The sequence below is a fragment of the Podarcis tiliguerta genome (assembly GCF_965153285.1).
Source record: "Podarcis tiliguerta genome assembly, chromosome: 1".
NCBI lineage: Eukaryota > Metazoa > Chordata > Lepidosauria > Squamata > Lacertidae > Podarcis > Podarcis tiliguerta.
In genome coordinates this window covers 17,626,443-17,647,179 of record NC_139534.1, presented here as the reverse complement: position 1 = coordinate 17,647,179, position 20,737 = coordinate 17,626,443, and the positions used below count along the sequence as shown (strand labels likewise).

Below are 20,737 nucleotides of genomic sequence, written 5' to 3'. Positions count from 1 at the left end.
GTTCCCTGTAACCTCACTTCTCACAGTGAGGGAACCGCCAGAAGGCCCTAGGCGCTGGACCTCAGTGTTTGGGCTGAACAATGGGGGTGGAGCCGCTCCTTCAGGTATACTGGACCGAGGCTGTATACCCTAGGGCAAGCAAACAACTGTTTGTTTGGTCTTCTGGAGTGCTGTGCCTGACGTGGCATGTTCTGAGGTTCGCAGGCTATGCCTTTGAGTGAACTGGCTGATTGAGAATTGTGTGGGCAAAATAGATGTTTTTGGCAATATCTCTGGATACACTATAAACTGGTCCAAATCGGGAGTTGATGTTAACAGGAAACAACTTTTTGGTTCAAACATTTAATCAATACCAGGTTTATATTTGCAATGGCAACATTAAATATCTAGGCATGTTAATGCCACAAGACTTATCTAAATTAGTGTCATGAAACGTCAACAAAATATATCATGGGGTATCAATAGATCGACAGATGGGAGTCATTGAACCTGACCATGTGGGGAAAAGCCAACGCTCTTAAAATGAACATGATACCTAGACTAGTTTATATTTCCCCCCTCTTATATCTGAAGAGGAATTCCAGTTCACATACCGAGCAAATACTTTCGCAAAATTAAATCTTTGTTTAGAAACGCCTTTGGGGCTCTTCAATTCCAGAATATCTAGGCAAAAAAAATGCAAATACTGATAAAAGGAGGAGCATTTGGCTGATTGAGAATTGTGTGGGCAAAATGAGTTACTTAAGTCCTTGTGACATCAAGTGTGTGGCAGGAGGGTGGCCCCACACATCAATCAGGCTTTGCCCAGGTGGATCTGCCAGCCAGATCCAGATTCCCCACCTCTGCTCTGGATATTGAGTGTCTGCAATCATTTGATTCCTAGAGAGAAGTTCCTTGGTGACTGACTGTCTAAAACAGGACTGTGGCCCTCCAGATGTTACTAAACTACAACTCCCATAATTCCTGATTATTGGCCATGCTGACTAGGGCTGATGGAGTCTGAAGGGCCACAGGTTCCCCAGTCCTGGTCTAAAGGCTATTGTGAGTGTTTCACCCGCTGCTTCACTCATGAGTGCCATCACTCATAATGATCGCCTTTGGGCTGCAGTAACAAGATAAATCATCACCATCATCAGTAAGTTTATTGTGCTAGCCGAAGGGTGTAACAATTTCATAACAGTTTGCCGGATTACAAACCATAATTAAAACATACACCAATAATATATCAGTGATAAGAAGAAAGAGAAATCCAAAAGACCGTCACCCCAGCTGGTAAGAATTCAGTATCAACAACCTTGTGTTTTTTTTATTCTTTACTATTTTTGGAGGTAGTGGAGCTTATTTTTTGCGTGTCCTGTGTATAGCACTCTGGAGCCCCACTTGCACTCCATTTTTAAAACTATAAATGCTACGGTTATTTATAAAACAAGCCCACTACCAGCATCTTATCAGCCAGCTGTGAGGTGCAGAATTTCACTGGTAAGAGCAGTGAAATGCGTTTTAACTTGCTCGTGTTTTATTTGGAAAAAGTATCCTCCAAATTATAGCATTTAATTTGTCACATGACTGGATTACTTGTGGGTTTATGGCAGGAGTGACGAACCTCTGGGCCGCAAGCCACTCTTGGTCCGTCAGGGGGAACAGTTTGGCCCCCAATGCCGTTTCCCTCAAGCTGTGTCCACCCACTCCTCAGCTGACATCACTGGTGATGTCATCTGATGAGTGGGAGGTTAAGGTTTAATCCTGCATTGGCCAGTAGAGAACAAGATCACGTAGCCAAGGCAGCAGGATTTAGTCCCTGCTCATCAGCTGTGGGGGGGATTGGAGCTGTGCAAAAGCACCTTTTGAAGCAGCTCTCTTGTGTGAGCTACTTCAAAGATGCTTTTGCAATGTTCTAAGATGGCTTCTGTGAGACATGCAAAGCGTGTGGGATTCCACCAGATGGGTGCACCTACCCACCTGTCAGATTTGCCTTGCGGAGCCGGAAAGGATTCTCTACCCTCTATTTATGGCATTGTAAGTCTAAGCAGGTGGTAGTTCAATTTCCGTCTCCTTTCCTTTTTTTGAGGCACCAATCAACCTACAAGAGTTTTGCATTAATAATAATAATAATAATAATAATAATAATAATAATAATATTTATTTATATCCTGCCCTCCCCAGCCGAAGCCAGGCTTAGGGCGGCTAACAACAGTACAACACAACACAACACTCTAAAATCATTCATTATAAAATTAATTCAAATCAAACTAATGGCAAGCATTGGGCCAGAGCTCTGCGAAGATTGCCGAAGGAGGGAGTCAGGCTGTGCCCTGGCCAAAGGCCTGGTGGAACAGCTCTGTCTTGCAGGCCCTGCGGAAAGATGTCAAGTCCCGCCCGGCCCTAGTAACTGCATGCATTACTCTGGTATAAGATCTAATGTAAATGAAACTAGATCACATTCTTGTTATATATTTGAATGTTGTGGCTCTTAATAGAATGAGTCAGATCTATGGTTTGATTATTTGTGGTACTAGTTTCGTCCTTTCATGGCAGCATGTGAAAACCAAATCTTCCTTACTCAAGGAAGCAATAAAATCTATCTGACCTAAACAGATTCTTTGTTTTTGTATGGATTTGTGTTCTGATGAGAGATTTTTAAAAGATAGGATACGAAATGCCCTGACATACTGAAATAAAAGTATGTGATTTTAAATCGACAACCATAATGTGTGTGTGTGTTTAAGATGCATTGCATCCACGGAGAAAGGAGATATGTAATTAGTCTGACCTAAAAAGGATGTATGTCAGTGAATAGGACTAAATCTTATATCTACTTTTTTATATTGAGACAATACCTTCATTTGGAGGCGAATCCCACTGATTTAAATGTTGTTTTATGATTGCAGGCAATGGAGGATATGCAGAAATAAGATCTGCCCAAGGCAGCAGAATTTAGTCCCCGCTTGTCAGCTTTGAGGGAATTGAAGCTGTGCAAAAGCACCTTTTGAAGCAGCTCTCTTGTGTGAGCTACTTCAAAGATCCTTTTGCAGTGTTCCAAGACAGCTTCTGCTGGGTAAGCAAGAGTTTTGCCATAGTGTTAATTCATATGAAATCCATTCTTTCTGAAGTTCTCAGTGTTCAGAGACTTTTATAATACCTGCTTGATTCTCCAAATCTTATCTTCTTGTAGACTGACAGAACAATATGTAGCGGATGTCAGCATAAGCCATCACATTCTCACTTCATTTAGCTTTTGTTCCTGATGCGAAGATTCATTCCAAGGTCTTTGTAGTCACTGAGAGGAATTCATGGCTGTTGGTCTTGAGTGTGGCACTTTGGAAATTGTGAAGAGGGGAAAGAATATTGGGCTCAGCCTTGGCTAATGTAATTTCTTTATGTTGCAGTGGGACAAGGTTTCGGGCTGCTGGGTCCGTAAAATTTAGAATCCTCTAGCGCTGTGCATTGCTGCATGTACATAGGCATTTGACGTGTTGAATGTTATAAAGTGTAAAGAGGCGAGAATGACTTTGTCACAGGGCAGGGGGATTTGATTTAAATCCAGTTGATCCAATCCAATCAGTAAGACTTGATTTAAATCATGTGGTTTTTTACAGAAAGACTCATTCTTAATATTTACAACCAGATGAAGGTTTCCAATTGTGCAAATGAAATAGAACTGATAGTTAATTCTACAGATGGGGCATTAGCGTGTGAAAACAGTCCCGATCCAATGATCCCCAGATGGTGGAGGTGTCAGGCGCCATCCTGAAGCCCAGGTATCTTCACTTAGTCGCAAGTGGTCATACGCCAAGTGCAAAATTTCGCCTGGTGCCTGGAGGTCTCCACCTTACAGTGGTATGGAGAACTGCTGTCTTTCTGGGGTCACCCACCTTGGGAAATCATCTCCCCCTAGAGATCAGGTGGGCACCAACAACTGGGTGCTTCTGCCAGCCATTAAAAGCATTCCTCTTTACCCTAAGCTTTTCCTGGTTATTAATCCCTGCTCCTGCCATCTCTGGCTACTAAAACCTCACTGTTTTATTGATAAGACTTTTCTTGTTATATTTTGGTATACAGTTGTACCTTGGAAGTCAAACGGAATACGTTCCGGAAGTCCGTTCGACTTCCAAAACGTTTGAGAACCAAATCAATCAGAAGCCGCAAAAGCCCCGTCGTACATTCGGCTTCCAAAAGAATGTTCGAAAACAGGAACACTCACTTCTGGGAGCCGATTTGTTTGGGAGCCAAGGCGTTCAAGATCCAAGGTACGACTGTACAGAGGTACCTCTACTTACGTTCACCTCTGGTTTTGTATCCTTCGGGATACGCATGTGGCAAACTCAGAAGTATTTTTCCGGGTTTTGCCGCATGCGCAGAAGCGCTCCACACGCTGTGCGCTTGCACAGAAGTGCTAAACCACGCCACGTGCCTGCACAGAAGCAGCACCTCCAGATATGCACACCTCAGGATCCAACCAGAGCTCTGGGATGGATCCTGTGCGCAACCAGAGGTACCACTGTACATTGTTGTTCTCTTCTGTCAACCACCTTGGTATACTGTTGAAATGAAAGGGCCATATCATTTTAATAGCCAGCAATGAAATAAACCTCAGCATCTATCATATATGACAGGCGTGGCCAACTCCTGAGAGACTGTGATCTACTTTTAGGGGAGGGGAAATGCCCCGTTTCTTAGGGGGTCAGGGAATTTTCGGCAGCTCTTCTGAGGGAGGAGGAAGCAGCCACTAACCTTATGATTGCTGGCCAGATAACAGCCTCTGTTTCTAAACTCCAGCTTCTCTTCTGCAACAATAGAAGCCAGCCCAGGGAGAGGGGCCGGGGCCAGAATGGGGCCAGCGATCGACCACGATCTATAAAAACCTTGTAGAGATCGACTTGTTGCACATCCCTGATATATGAGACCCCAGAGGAAAAATCGACAGTCTTCTATTGGGATTTGTTTTTTAAAAAATACTCATTTATTTTGCTTGAGAATTGCCTATCTGTGGAAGTTCAGTTATAACCTAGGCCTAGGGGATGTTGGCCTGAATAACATTGAGGGATTTTGCTGGCCTTATGGAGATACTTTGGACTTCCCTCAAAATTCCTCAGGTGTTTTGCCTAACCAGGGAACCCCTAATCTGTTTTGAACTACTTCAGGTGAAATTTTGATGGCAACCCTAGTTGACACCAGTTCTTCCTCACGCATGAGGTTACTTAACATCAGGCAAATGTAGAGCATGTTGTGACTTGGAACTGGCAGCTATAGTGTCAGTCTTAATCCAGCGAGTGAATGCAGATAATATGTCAGGAGCCAGTCTGTGACATTATATTCTGTTTTTCATTCACAGAGAAGTGGTTAGATGGGGAAAGGTGGGACACACACACACACACACACCCCAGCTGGGAATGTCATAACAGAAAGTGTACATCTGGCAACTTTCACTTCTCCATTTTTAATAATACAGGTTATATTGGCTTGGATCCAAAAGTTATATGCACACAGTGCAATGGGCATTGTGTTAAGAGAATGAAAAATATGGCAGATAAGGAATATATAGGCCATAGCATATGACCTCTAGCAGCTCGTATAAAATCTTGCACAACACCTTGTGCAAATGGAAACTTGATCTGAATTTGGAGCGTTTTCCTCACACAACATTCCTATTCCAGCTCACAAACAGCCCTCTCATAAGCAGAATAGGGAGTATGATAACTGGGCATCTTTAGACTCAAGCTGCTCCTCCTCATTCTCCTTTTATCATAATCATCCATCCATCCATCCATCACTGTCTTCTGAGGAGACAATGAAGGCTGAGGGTGAAGTCTCCCATTTCTTTGGGAATCTCAGACCAGTAGAAACCAGCCTCTTGATGGATGCACATTGGTTTTTGGAACAGTAGCTCCATCTCTGATATAAATGGTCTGGGCAACCCATCATTTAGAGGTTCGTTCCACCTGCTTAATGATTCCGAGCTCCCATTAGTCTGTTTAGGCCAGTGGTTTTCAACCAGTGTGCCGTGGCACCCTGGGGTGCCTCGAATGATGGTCAGGGGTGCCATGGGCAACCCTGGCCTCTGTCCTTCTTTCTTTTCCTCCTTCATCTGATGCTCTTTTGCGTCTCTGCCTCCCAAAGGCTTGCACAACTGTTTATTGCAGCAGCCCTGGCTATAAGCTCCGCAAGCGAACGGTGCCTCTGGGAGGCATCTGTCTTTGGGGCAGGGGTGGGTCAGACCAGAGACCAGTGTGTGTGGTTTGGGAGCTGCATGGTCAGGGGAAAAACAGTGTTGTCCAGGGTTGTAAAGACTGCAGAGAGAATAATTGGCTGCACTCTCCCTAAAGGTAAAGGGACCCCTGACCATTAGGTCCAGTCGTGGCCGACTCTGGGGTTGCGGCGCTCATCTCGCTTTACTGGCCGAGGGAGCCGGCGTACAGCTTCCGGGTCATGTGGCCAGCATGACTAAGCCGCTTCTGGTGAACCAGAGCAGTGCATGGAAATGCCGTTTACCTTCCTGCCAGAGCGGTACCTATTTATCTACTTGCACTTTGACGTGCTTTTGAACTGCTAGGTTGGCAGGAGCAGGGATCGAGCAACGGGAGCTCACCTCGTCGCGGGGATTCGAACCGCCGACCTTGTGATCAGCAAGTCCTAGGCTCTGTGGTTTAACCCACAGCGCCGCCCGCGTCCCTACCATGGATGAAATCTATGCTTCCAGGTGCCATAAGAAAGCTGCAGAGATAGTGCAGGATAGTGCGCACCCCGGAAATGATCTCTTTCAGCTTCTGCCGTCTGGAAGAAGGTACAGGGTTATAAAGACTAGGACTAGCCGCCTGAGAAAGTTTCTATTCAAATGCGATTTTGGTTTTAAATGCAGTGTAAGGTAGTCTCTATGGGCGTATATTGTATTTAATTATGGGGTATCAGAGTTTTTTAGGGGGCTAACCAGGCTGGGATAGCTGGGATAGGAGGCTTGTTGGTTTCTGAATGTCTGCTGTAGATTTTCAGTTTCGTTGTTCTGTATGGGACACAGTGACAATAAAGATTATCGTAGAGATGGCAGCAGCTGCTGCCCAGAGGACTCCCAAACGAGAGGAGGCTGAGGGAACTCTCCACAAGGGTGTCCAAAAAAAGGGGTGAGAGGCTGGCAGCTCTGCAGGCAAGGGGTGACGTAACTGGGCTCCTGAGCCCCACAGGGGTGCAGCAGAACGAATGTAGTTGGTTAAGGGAGCCGTGGATTCAGCAAGGTTGAAAACCTCTGGTTTAGGCCACTTGGCCATCTTGTGCAAACGCTATGAACTTGAGATGGTTCGCTCAGAAATAAAACCCAAGTTAGCAGCCTATTAAAGCTTCGCTGCAGAGGAAGCCAAATCTCCAGACACTCTGGGGGATCGCATTAGATCACACCAAAATGCAGGAGTTTGTCATAGCAGTCCATCCCAGTGGCTGCTCACAGGCCGCAGTAAGGGATTGACTACACAGCCAGCCCCCTGAGTAGACCTCAGGACCATTATTACCATTATTATTATTATTATTATTATTATTATTATTATTATTATTATTCAAGCAGAATCCCTGAGGTCTGCCTGAGTTCATTTTAAAAGCATGCATTGGTTTTAAACAAAATAGTTTGTCCCTGATCTAATAACTGTTTTTTAAAAGTACCAACTTACTTCCGAGGGAATTTAGGGGGGGGGGATCAAAGGTACTTAGCAGCATTTAAAAACTTGGTTGTTTTTCTTTTGCTGGGTGTGTGCGTGCGTGTATCTTTATAAAACTGTGGCAACTGTGTTGAGCGTGATGCCAGAAATCTGAAGAAAGCCCTCTACATTTCTCTGTGGAACTCTATAATGTTGTTTATGTACATTGCAACAGTAATGGGAGATACATAGGGTTTCATGTTCCTCAAAAGAGTGATACAGCTAAGGCAACGAAGCATCCCTTGTCTTTTGTTTTCCAGCTCACAGTTAACGAAGCCGCTGCTCAGTTGTGTGTGAAGGATAACGCACTGCTGACCCGGAGGGACGAACTCTTCGCACTGGCGCGACAAATATCCCGAGAAGTTACCTACAAATACACTTACCGGACTACCAAGTAAGCTGCTTTAAAAAAAAAGGGGGGGGGAGGGGGAGATTCTAATTGCTTTAATGAGGTTTATTGTATCAGAAAACCTGTTTTTATTTTTCTGGTTCTGCAGTCAGGGTCATAGAATCATAGAAATCTAAAATTGGAAGGGACCCGGTCATCTAGTCCAACCCCCACGACCCTGAAATCAGGAGTCCCATTCCCTCCCTAACTCATAGTCCTGATCTGGCCCAATTGCCTTCTAAATCCGGCCTGCAGACGGTCTGGGAATCAGCGTGTTTTTACATGAGTAGAATGTGTGCTTTTATTTAAAATGCATCTCTGGGTTATTTGTGGGGCATAGGAATTCGTTCATCCCATCCCCCCCCCCAAATATATAGTCCGGCCCCCCACCATGTCTGAGGGACAGTGGACTGGCCCCCTGCTGAAAAAGTTTGCTGACGCTGAATTGTGCACACCCCACCCCACCTATTGGGAGCCCTTGAGTCTTGGCATTTCCACACCACATTTTTCCTAGTTGTTGCAGAAAATTGTACTTTTCATAGATCAGGTGGCTTCAGCAGCGTTGAAATTAAAAATCTGACCCCAACCCCGACACGCTAGCTTCCTTTGTACAGGGAGGTTTTTTTTATACAAAGGAGCATTTAAACATTCAAATCCTTCTCCACCGCCCATAATCTCTAATGGTAGTCCAGCAAGATTGAACCTTACGTCAGGTTCTTAAACTACTTTGTGAACCTATCTGGAAATCGAGGCTTAAATGAGAAATTTCAGTTTTCTATCTCTCTGTTGCAGGCAAGGATTTTTCCAAGGTGTTTCTTTTTCTGAAGATAAGTGTGCGCTACCTAGTAAAAACAAAACAAAATGTGTTTTCATCTCCTAGGTCTAAATGTGGAGAAAGGGATGAACTGTCACCAAAGAGAATTAAGATAGAGGTACTGTATTTTAATTTGTTCTGTTTAGTTGTAATTGCTAAAACCGACTTGCGTGAGAGAGGAAAGAACCATGAAGGCTTCATTTGGTGAACGGCTATGTTCTGCCTCACTCTCCCAACTGAAAAACAAATCCCTTAAAATACAATGCGTTCTGAATAAATATGGTCCGGTTTATCAAAGGTCACTTAAAATATGAGGGCAGTTGAAACAATATAGTGGAGCTTGTGAAGTTGTGAGTTTGGAGAGGAAATGTTGACCAGTAATCAGGATAAAATAGATACATGTTCCATCTCCCCCTTCACTGCCCCAGTTTTATTTATTCATTGCTTTCAATGGGCAGTTTGAAATTGGTGTTCACCCTTTTCACAGCATTTCTACAGTGGAACAGGTGCAATAAATTCCTGCATATATAGATTTTCTTTTACATTTAGTTATAGTAGTAGTAAAACACACACAGCTGGCCTTTTGCACAGTTACATATGTTCTTCCCTGAAATAAGTAAAAGGAAAATACTGGCCCATGAAGATGGGGGAGAGCTTTTCCCCAAAAAGCTTACGAGACCAGGATGTCTCTACTTATTTTTTTTTTTTCATTGAGAAGATCAGCAGGTATTATTTCAGCAGAATACCAGGGGGAGAAAACACCGATCTGAATTTAAATATTTCACTTTATAAATATCGGGCTCATTTTACTGGAGAATATTTTTAGGAGTGGAATTTGACTGATGTTACATCCTCATCATAAGGCTCCTGTCTAGCTTCAGTTGTAGATCAGTTAATTGAAGCACAATCTTGTGCATGTTTGCTTATTCCGTTGTGTTAAATGGGGCTTGCTGAGTGCAGCCTCAGTGCCATGCTAGATAAACACTGAATGGTTGTTGTTGTTGTTGTTAAAAAATTGATTTCTATACTGCCCTTTATTAAAGATCTCAAGAGTGGTGTACAACATTAAAATTATATTTTATGGTGCATAATAATAAAAAAATAATTAAAAAGCATAGTAGTACAGTGGTAGCTCGTAAGTTGAACAGAATCCATTCCGGAAGTTTGTTCAACTTCCCAAACGTTCGGAAGCCATGTCGGAGGTGTGGGTTCCAAAGAAAGTTCGCAAACTGGAACACTCAAGTGTACAGTACAGTGGTACCTCTGGTTGCGAATGGGATCCGTTCTGGAGCCCCGTTCGCAACCTGAGCAGAATGCAACACGCGTATGCGTGGGTCGCGATTCACCGCTTCTGCACATGCGCGTGACGTCATTTTGAGTGCATGCGCATAGCTGTTAACCTTCCCTTTTTGGCGGGAAATTCCCTTATTCCAGCGCCATTTCCCGCTGCTATCCCGGATTGTTAGATAACCCGTAGACTGTCCCCGGGACAGGTGAGGCTGCTGATCCCTTATTTTCAAATCTGAAAGTTGACAGCTATGTGCCTGCCTGAGCGGCAAAACCCGGTACTTCCGGGTTGCCGCGGGACGCAACCTGAAAAGATTTAACCCGAAGCGTCTTTAACCCGAGGTATGACTGTGTTCTTGTATAGGATATAGTTTGCGTAGTATACAGCATAATAATAAAAATAATCATAACGACAGTCCCCTTTCTTTAACAGACTATAGATTATGTAATGGCTGAAGGCCTCAGTAAAGAGGGATGTTTTGCCTAGTGCCTAAAGACATATAATGATGGCTCCAGACGAGCCTCTCTGGGGAGAGCATTCAACAGATTAGGAGCCACCACAGAGAAGACCTGTTCCCGTTATGCTCATAGTAAACCTATTGAAATAAATTAAGCCTCACTTAAGTGTGACTGACATTGGATGTTGCCCTTTATTCCATCATGGTTTTCTTCAGGCAAATCATGATCCTCTCTACCTCCATTTGAGGAGCACTGGCAACAATTTTCTGCACGTCTTGCTCAGTTATACGGTTTGGGTCTTTTTGTGCGCTAGAGCATCGTTTGACCTAAACACAAATAATTTTGTTGAGTAGGTGGAATTTTTATTTTATTTTTGGCTGTTTTCAGATGCCTCATAAACTGTGTTTTGTTGTTCGGATCTTCCTAATGGAGGGAAATAGCACGGAGAGAAACTCCTGCCAGTAGCTCTGGAATGTTCTTGCCCTGTCTAATGGATCTTGTTGCCATTAGGGAACAATTTCCTGATAGTCAGAAAAATGAACACATGTATACACACATTCTGGCTTATGGAGGTAATGACTAAACCTAGCAAAAACATGGAAATATATTCAGTATTTTTTCATTTGGTATTTTTTAAAAAATAGATCCAGTTTTAAATAATGTAGCTTGCAGACTAAGTAAATAGGCTGTCAATTTTACCATAATTTCCCTTCTGTGTTGAGGGATATGTGATGCAGCAGGCCAGTAGTCATTTGGATGCATATATTTCCCTGTAAAGGAACATTTCAGGAAATGGTCCCTTTGGATGCAAAAATTCCTTTGTACAATTCTATTTTTTTTTGGTGTGTGTGTGTTTAAACTACCCTGGGAAATGGTCGAGGGCACATATTTATTCTGTAACTGCTTGTTTTGGGTGGACTAAAAGTGACGAGACAGGGCGAGGGAATAATTAGCGACTTACATGTTCCTATAAAAGCCAGTGAGAATTTTGCAAGGGGACTTTGAAAGTCTTGTCCCTTTTTGTGCAGCAGGAAAAGGAAGGTAATTGCTGCGATCCGTTCTTGTACACATAGCCCTGTCCTAAAACTAGTAAAGGTGAAGGTAACCCTGACCGTACGGGCCAGTCGTGTCCGACTCTAGGGTTGTACGCTCATCTCGCTCAAGAGGCCGGGGGCCAGCGCTGTCCGGAGACACTTCCGGGTCATGTGGCCAGCGTGACGAAGCTTCTCTGGCGAGCCAGCACCAGCGCAGCATACAGAAACGCCGTTTACCTTCCCGCTATAAAGTGGTACCTATTTATCTACTTGCACTTAGGGGTGCTTTCGAACTGCTAGGTGGACAGGAGCTGGGACCGAAAGACCACCGTGGGGATTCGAACTGCCGACCATGCGATCGGCAAGCCCTAGCCCAAACCCACAGCGCCACCCGCATCCCTGCATCCCAAAACTACACCCTAGTAAAAGGTTGCAAAATGCCAAACATCTACGTGTTTCATATATACGTGGATTGTACCTGGTGTTAGTCATACTCAGAGCAGACCCACTGAAATTGATGGCTAGGAGTGAAGCCCATTATTTCCTGTGGCTTGATTGTACAGTCATACCTCGGAAGTCGAACGAAATCCGTTCCGGGAGTCCGTTCGACTTCCAAAACGTTCGGAAACCAAGGCGCGGCTTCCGATTGGCTGCAGGAAGCTCCAAAGGAAAGCAGAGCAATATATTTGGCACCAGCTTGGCTGCAGGAGTTGCTGGCAGGAGGCGTACAAGGCGCCACCCAACCATCTTAGGGACTCTACTCTGGATTTGTGTAGGATTTATTCCTTAGCCTTTTCTTCTCCTGAAGATCTCCTACAAGGTAGCAGAGGTTTATGTCCAGAGTTTTTTCCTTCTCCTAGATGGGCTAGGGACGCGGGTGGCGCTGTGGGTTAAACCACAGAGCCTAGGACTTGCTGATCAGAAGGTCGGGGGTTCGAATCTCCGCGACGGGGTGAGCTCCCATTGCTCGGTCCCTGCTCCTGCCAACCTAGCAGTTCGAAAGCGCAAAGTGCAAGTAGATAAATAGGTACCACTCCAGCGGGAAGGTAAACGGTGTTTCTGTGCCCTGCTCTGGCTCGCCAGAAGCGGCTTAGTCATGCTGGCCACATGACCAGGAAGCTGTACGCCGGCTCCCTCAGCCAATAAAGTGAGATGAGCTCCGCAACCCCAGAGTCGTCCAAGACTGGACTTAACTGTCAGGGGTCCCTTTACCTTTACTAGATGGGCTACCTTCCCAGGTTGAGGAGCCCCATTTGCCCCTCACTTCCCTCTACGGCACGTGAAGAGTCTGCCTTCTTGACCATTGGAGCAACTATTGATCTCGCCCGCTCAATCTGCCAATACCTGTCTCTATGGAGCAAGCAAGCCAATAATCCTATAAAATTGAAGGACATCGTCCTCTTTCTATGTTTCTCCCGATGGAAACATGCAGATGGGGACAGATATACCCTGCTTTAAGTCATTTACATACCGCCTTCTCTTGTGTATTATTTACTACAAAGCTCAATGACTAAGCTCTTTAGCAACGAAACATCGGATTACCAGAACGACGTCCAAGCACTGAACCAGTGATTTATATCACAAGTGGACTCTTTATTACTGCATTTGCAATTGTTCGAGATAGTATCTATTTTGGAATGAGAAGAAATGAGCACTGAACCACTGATATATTACAAGCGAACTCTTTACTTACTTACTTGCTATTGCTTAAGAAAAAACCTATTTGGGAAAGAAATTACTTTTGCCATTTTTATGGATGTTCAGTGTTTGTGATATTGTGCCGTTTGTTTGCTAAAGACAAGGGGAAATATGGTTTTCCTCATTGAGGCATAGTAACTTTTCAAGATTTCAGCCTGTCTGGTATTGTTCTTGCAAACACCTCCCGTACAGCAGCAGGTGGTGGTCCCCCCCCCCTTTTAAAAAACTTAAGTTCTTGAAGTGCTATACAGCTTGCTGAAGCATGAGCCAAAAACTTTTATAGATGGCTCCTTAACCCTTACACCAAACTATTTTTTCTCTTGCCACCTCAGTTCCCCTGCTTAGATGAGGACTGAAACGCAGGAGCCCAGATTGCCACTACAGTCATACCTTGGTTTTCGAACAGCCTAGTTCTCGAACATTCGGCTCCCGAATGCCGCAAACCCAGAAGTGACTGTTCCAGTTTGCGAACTACTTTTGGAAGCCAAACGTCCGACACGGCCTTCCGCGGCTTCCGATTGGCTGCAGGGTCTTCCTGCAGCCAATCGGAAGCTGCGCTTTGGTTTCCCAACGCTTTGGAAGTCAAATGGACTTCCGGAACGGATTCCATTTGACTTCCAAGGTATGACTGTGCTGTTGATTCCCCTTCTGCCTTTCCACCGACGCCAGTGCGTGTAAAACACTGCCATTTTGATCTCGGGAGGTGTTTAACGCCTCTTTCCCGCAGGTGGAAATGATTGCACACACACACACACACACCCCCTCGGGGTGTGATGTGAAATGGTTTTCCCCCAGTATAATAAAGAGGAGGGTTTTCCTCCCTCCCTCTCGGAGATGGAGGCGCCTGAGAGCAGGACTGCGTGGGCAAGCAAACCTACGGGCTGCGTTGCAAACATCACCTCTGCAGGGGGAAGGAGTTTTGCATAAGCAACACAAAAGAAAGAGGGTGGAGGCAAAGCACATCACAAATTACACCCGCTTACCTGCGAAAGCCTCCCCCCCTTCCCTCATGTGACCTCTCCCTTTTCTCGATGGAGTGGGTGGGTAAGTTTGCAGGGAGAGGCGGGGGCGGAATCCCGGGAAAATGACAAGCGCTGGGAGCCGAGTGGGTGGCAGAAGGAATGCAGCAATTAGGTTCGGATTTGGGAGTAGCTATTAACGAGTTGCGGCGAGGTCCCTGAATGCCTTCTCACGTGCGACGAAAACAAAAGCAATATTTTAGTTACATGAAGTTCCCACCCTCCCTCTTCAGCAGCTGCCTTGATCTGTGGGTGTGTGTAAGTGTGGACTTGATGTGGGTGCCCCCCCTCCCCCCCCCAGTCCATGACACTGACAGCACACAAGGCTTTGTGTCTTTGTCCCAGAGGAAGCACAGCAAAATCACTGGCGGTTGAAGGAAAGCTCTGCTCCCTCTTATTTTGTGCAGAAAAGGGTGTGTAGCTAGGGGTGTCCCCCCCCCAAAAAAAATACAGGATTGAGAGTTGGCAGGGCATGTGAGACAGACAACAGAGTCATTACAGTCCTATGGACTAAGCACTACAAAGGCATCCTGCCGCCAAGCAGCACATCCGTAAGCGGAGGTGGCGGGAAGATGGATGAGAGGGCGAAACTTGAAAGATTCAGTGGGAGTAAGAGACCTAGAGGGAAATGGAAGAGGCGGGTGGGTAGCTGGGAGGGCTGGATGGTGGTGGTGGGGGGAGAGGTTCGGCGTTCATGTCAGCATGAGTTATAAGGTGGGAGAGAAAGAACGAGGGGAAAAGAACGAGGGTATGCCCACGCCGCTGCCAAGCAGGGCTGAAAAGCAAGAGAGTGTGGGATTTCTTTCTCTCCCCGAAGATCACAAAGAACAGAAGCGGTGCAATCTGGTGTTCGTGTAGGAGAAGTGCTTGGCAGAGGGGAAGAAAGCGCCTGTGGGGTTTGGGAACATCTGCTCAAAGAAATCGCTTTAAGAACAGCCAAGTTGGAAGGGAGCACGCTGGGTGTGTTTGACAGAGCAGGCCACAGAGAGCAATGGGGAGAAAGGAACATTTGGCTATCAAGACACTCTTCACCCCCTTTTCATCGATTTTTAAATACATATTTTTTAAAAATCAATTTTATTAAAGGTTTTCAACATATAATACAGTCATGCCTTGGATCTCAAACGCCTTGGCTCCTGAACAGATCGGCTCCCAAACTATCAAAACCCGGAAATGAGTGTTCCGGTTTGCAAATGTTCTTTGGAAACCGAATGTCCAGCAGGGCTTCTGATTGGCTGCAGGAGCTTCAGCAAAGCCTTCCCCCATTGAGTGGGGAAATCTGAAGAAAGCTTCTAACCACATCAGTTCATTCAGCAATGGAAGGTTTGGGCAGCACCCATGATTTTGGGGCAGGGCGGGGCATCCACGATCCCCTCCCCACCTGTTGCTTGAGCACCCAAATGAGGCTTGTCGCAGGTGCCCGTTTTGCGAAAGCTGCCCTTGTAGGCTGATTAGCACCACGCATATTTAAACCATGTCTTCTTAAATGCGAGCTTATGGTAATCTGGAATTTCTAGGGAGCAAACTTTGCAGCTTTTCGCTCTGTGAGGGACAGCTGATTTCGGTCCACTTTGCTTCCCGTTACAGTTCCAAGCCTTTTGGCGGGGGGTGGGGGTTTAGCAATGGTTCACCAGTGGTGCTAGTTTGTCATTCAGAAAAAGGAGTCGTAATTTGATGTGTCCCTGTGACGTTATGCAACATGGGCTTCTGTTTTGTTGTACGTTTTCGTGCTTTCACAACAGAATGAAAGCACCGTGGCTGCGTTTGGAAACTGCTTGCTGATAAGGTTACTTATTTATTTCCCTTCCATCCTAATGTCTTAACTTGCACAAAGCAGACCTTTTGATATTCCTGATTGAAATTCCTAAATAAAACTTCAAGGAGTCTTTTGCTACCTTAAAAGCCAGCACATTCATTGTGCCACAAGCTTTCATTTAGGTAGAACAACTTGCACTCGAAGCATTTCTTTGTGCCTTTAAAAGAACCTACTTTTGTTATATACTTGCTCAGCTTCAAAACCTTGAAACATTTATTTTTGCCCTTAAAATAACTGCGGAAGAACTATTCTTTTTCTCTCTCTCTCTCTCCACACACACACCATTGGCTGTAGTGATGATTTAAGACTGGAAAAATATCTTTGGTCTTGTGAATCAAAACATTCTGAAATAGTAACAGCTCCTTTCCCTGCTTTTTCATGTTTGCAGGATGGCTTCCCTGACTTCCACGACGCGGTCCAGAGTTTTTACCAGCAGGATTCAGTCAAAATACAACAGGCATTGTCAAAAGGAAAGTGTGAAGACCTGGCAGCGCTTGGCTCACAGGTAAACAACCTAGGGGCTGCAATAAAAGGCTTCCTCGTATGAATGCTTCTTACAGAACAATCACAGTTCTTTCCTTACAGGACACCCTGTTCCCGTTCTGCAGACCAAGGGGTCCTTCTGACCTGGCTGCGATCGTTTCACTTTTAGTGTAGGTGGTATGACTCACAACTGGTGTGGTTTTTTTTGAAAACGGCATGCTCAAACAAACAAGCACTCGTAACAGCTACAGCTTTATCTTCATTCATAGTAAGGGGATGAAGATAATAATAATAATAATAATAATAATAATAATAATAATAATAATAATAATAATAATATCTTTATTGTCATTGCCCCCTTCGGGGACAACGAAATTACTTGGCTGCTCCATAAAAACACTAATCAAACAATATAGTAAAATACAGCAAGGGAGATTAGATGACTTTCAAAGTCCGGGCTTCCTATTCAGGGCTGAGATCGCTCTGGAGAAGAAGCTGTTCTTAAGACGGCTCATTCTTGTCTTCATCGTCCTGTATCTCCGTCCCGACGGCAAGAGCTCGAAGAGACAGTGACCAGGATGCGATGGATCTTTTACTATGTCCAGTGCCTTCCTATGGCACCTTGTGGCATAAATCTGCTCTAAGGTGGAGAGTGGGCAGCCAACAATGCTCTCTGCTGCCTTAACAACCCTGCGCAACCCCATCCTGTCCTGGGTAGTACAGCTTCCGTACCACACACATAAGCCATAAGTGAGCACGCTCTCAGTGGCACAGTGATAGAAGGCAAGCAGCAGTTTCTGCGGAAGATGGTTTTTAAAAGATTTTAAATGACCGGAGCAAGGGGCATCTTTCAGTGTTTTCTGCCTCTTTGTCAGTACAGAGTTTGGCATCTGGGCAGATAACCACACCAGATCCCCCATAATCACCTGCCTAAGCTGTGCTGCCTTCGACTTTATGGAGGAAAGTTGAGACTGAGAGCTCTCATTCTTCACGCCCTATTGTCCTTCCTCCCTGACTGCTCAGACTCTGCCTCTTCTAAGGCTGGTGTGCTAGAACTTATCACCTGCTCACCTGCTTCGTGAAGTGTAGGCAGGTGACATAGCGCAGATCTTGTGCAGCCTCGAAAGTGTGTTGTGCTGTTACTTCGGTGGAGACCCAGCAGTTCTCTGGGCCATTGCAAGCTGAGCAGCGCAGATAGCAGAGGGGATAAGCCCTACCAGAGTGCCGCTGCCTTGCTAGAGGGAACACTCTGCGCTGCTGAGCATGGTGATATCCTCTACAATTATGCTTCTCTGAGATCTCCACCACTTCAGGCTCTACACCTGACTAGCTAGCCCTCGTCAGAAGCCCTGCCAGTCTCAAATGCTGCCTGCTGCGATTGTGCAGTGTGAGATGCATTTTTTGCGTGGGATTTAAAAAGGAACTAAGCAATCCCTTAAAAAAGGAACAGATGAGAAAAGATAAAAATAAATAGGAAATGAAGATAAATACTGGCTCCTTTCAAATCTTCATAACCTTGTATCAATACACAGTTCTTTTTTATGGAAAAAATGTGGGGGAACTCGTCACAAAGTTTGTTTGTTTGTCTGTTGTGGGCCCAGCTGCAGTGCCACACGCCCCGGGCAGTGGCTAAATGTAAGATGTGATTAATAAACCCAAGCAGACAATGATCTGGATTAAAAAAATGCCCACGACTTCATTGATTACAGATATAGGTAGATTTTTGGCCCAGGCATTGGGTGTTTATCTCTTTCAACCTCCCAGACAAAAAAATATTATTTAATTTTAAAAAGGTAAGGGAACTTAGTTCCCCCGAATTTCTGCTCAAACCCGCCCCCCCCCCCGGTCGATACAGTATATTATGAGGACTAATTACTTGGCCAGTCCAAGGCATTTATTGATTCAAATTGAACTACGGGACCGCCTCTCCTGGTATGTCCCACAGAGGAACTTATGGTCTTCAAACAAAAACATCTTGAAGGTCCCAGGCCACAGAGAGGTTAGGCTGGCCTCAACTAGAGCCAGGCCTTTTCCGGTTGTTGTTCCGATCTGGTGGAACGCTCTGTCACAAGAGACCAGGGCCCTGCGGGACTTGACATCTTTCCGCAGGGCCTGCAAGACAGCTGTTCCACCAGGCCTTTGGTCAGGGCACAGCCTGACTCCCTCCTTTGGCAATCTTCACAGAACTCTAGCCCAATGGTTGCCATCAATTTGATTTGAAGTAATTTTATAATGAAATGATTTTAGAATGTTGTATTATTTTATTGTTATTAGCCGCCCTGAGCCCGGCTTCGGCTGGGGAGGGCGGGATATAAATAAAATTAAAAAACAAAACAAAAACTATACTTAAATGGTATATGTAGGTATACAGTCATTACAGACCAGTACACAACAAACACAGAACAGAAGATTACTCTGTTGTGCCATGCTGCCTCCTTCCACACCAGGCTGAGCATGTTCGATTTCATTTTACTTTCGAGCTGGTTAGATTCTCACCATCTGGGACTGGGCATCACGAGCAGTTTCACTTTCAGGCCTCTGAAAAAAACAATCTCTGAAACCACACCTGCTGTCTTGGTTTAGCCATGCCGTGGGTTCTGCGCTTACATTTTTTTAATCCATAGGAGCACTGATGGGAACATATTGTGGTAGTTATATGGAGCCATTCGTTTTCTGAATCAGCGGTGAGTCTGTTTCTGTTGATGGACTTCCAAGGTCACCCTTGAGATGTCCAGCATCAGTATTATGAGGCTCGGCTGCCAGAAGATGTGCTGTGAGTGTCGTGACATGTCTCTGTGCACCGGATAACGCAAGAAAACAAACCAAACAGGACAGTGTCTCCTTGTGAACATCACTGACGTTGTCTGGTGAGAGCCAGTGTGGTGTAGTGGTTAAGAGCGGTAGTCTCGTAATCTGGTGAACCGGGTTCGATTCCCCGCTCCTCCACATGCAGCTGCTGGGTGACCTTGGGCCAGTCACACTTCTTTGAAGTCTCTCAGCCCCACTCACCTCACAGAGTGTTTGTTGTGGGGGAAGAAGGGAAAGGAGAATGTTAGCCGCTTTGAGACTCCTTTGGGTAGTGATAAAGCGGGATATCAAATCCAAACTCTTCTTCTTCTTCTTCTACAAGGGAAAGTTGTGCTAGATCAAAAAGCCTGCACCTAGCACCATGTGAACTTATACCTGGTTTCCAATAGGTGGCAAGCGGCTTCACGGCAAGCAACAGATTGGTATCAAAACATTTATTTAAGAAGTTGTCAAGTGAGTCAGCCACTTCATTACAGACAGCACCAATGTGTCTCCTATCAGATTCATACTGATGGCATTTCTTGCATTGGGTTTGTGAGCTCTCTGTCCTCAGCTGAGTTTCTTCTACCATCACAGTTCTATCTGGTTGTGCAATGGCTTCATCCTTGAAAGCCCTGGCGCACTCACCAATCGAATGCCGTTCTTTCAGTGCTGATAGCTTCAATTTTTACTGGTGCAGCTTTTTCACGTGGAGGATGCTGAGCTCATCTCCTTGTAGCTGCTTCCTGTACCTGCTGAAGACCATAATTACATCAGCTAGAAAAGTCCCAAGGAAGAGTTTTTCCTCATCAAGGAGGAACGCAAGAAATCCGCATGCCAGTTTCTATTCATACTTCTTGAAGGAGAGGCCTAGAGAATGTCAGGAAGCTAGTACAGTGGAACCTTGGTTCTCAAACTTAATCCGTTCCAGGTTTCCGTTCGACTCCTGAAACGGTTCGAAAACCGAGGCACGGCTTCCAATTGGCTGCAGGAGCTTCCTGCACTCAATTGGAAGCCGCGCCGGACATTCGGCTTCCAAAAAACGTTTGCAAAGCGAAAGACTCACTTCCGGGTTTGAGGTGTCTGGGAGCTGATATGTTCAGGAACCAAGGTACCACTGTATTGTATTCACAGGTGAGAAGGAAAACTGGGTCCACCTGACCTCAGAAAGCTTGGGGAGTGCAATGAGACAGCTGTTACTGGATCTGAAGCCTGGTGTGTGGAAATACATAGAGAACTTGCGCAAAGACCATTGCACCTGTGGCTGCAGATT

The 20,737-nt window shown here is 45.3% G+C and overlaps 1 protein-coding gene across 1 annotated transcript in view; it reads left to right on the top strand.

Moving 5' to 3' along the window:
• NAB1 (NGFI-A binding protein 1) overlaps positions 1-20,737 on the top strand; it is a 47,880-nt gene that overhangs the window by 19,576 nt on the left and 7,567 nt on the right. The window contains exons 3-5 of the mRNA XM_083410392.1: positions 7,940-8,073; positions 8,948-8,999; positions 16,583-16,699. Of these exons, the coding sequence (XP_083266518.1) occupies positions 7,940-8,073; positions 8,948-8,999; positions 16,583-16,699 (303 nt within the window). The remainder of the gene's footprint in view (positions 1-7,939; positions 8,074-8,947; positions 9,000-16,582; positions 16,700-20,737) is intronic.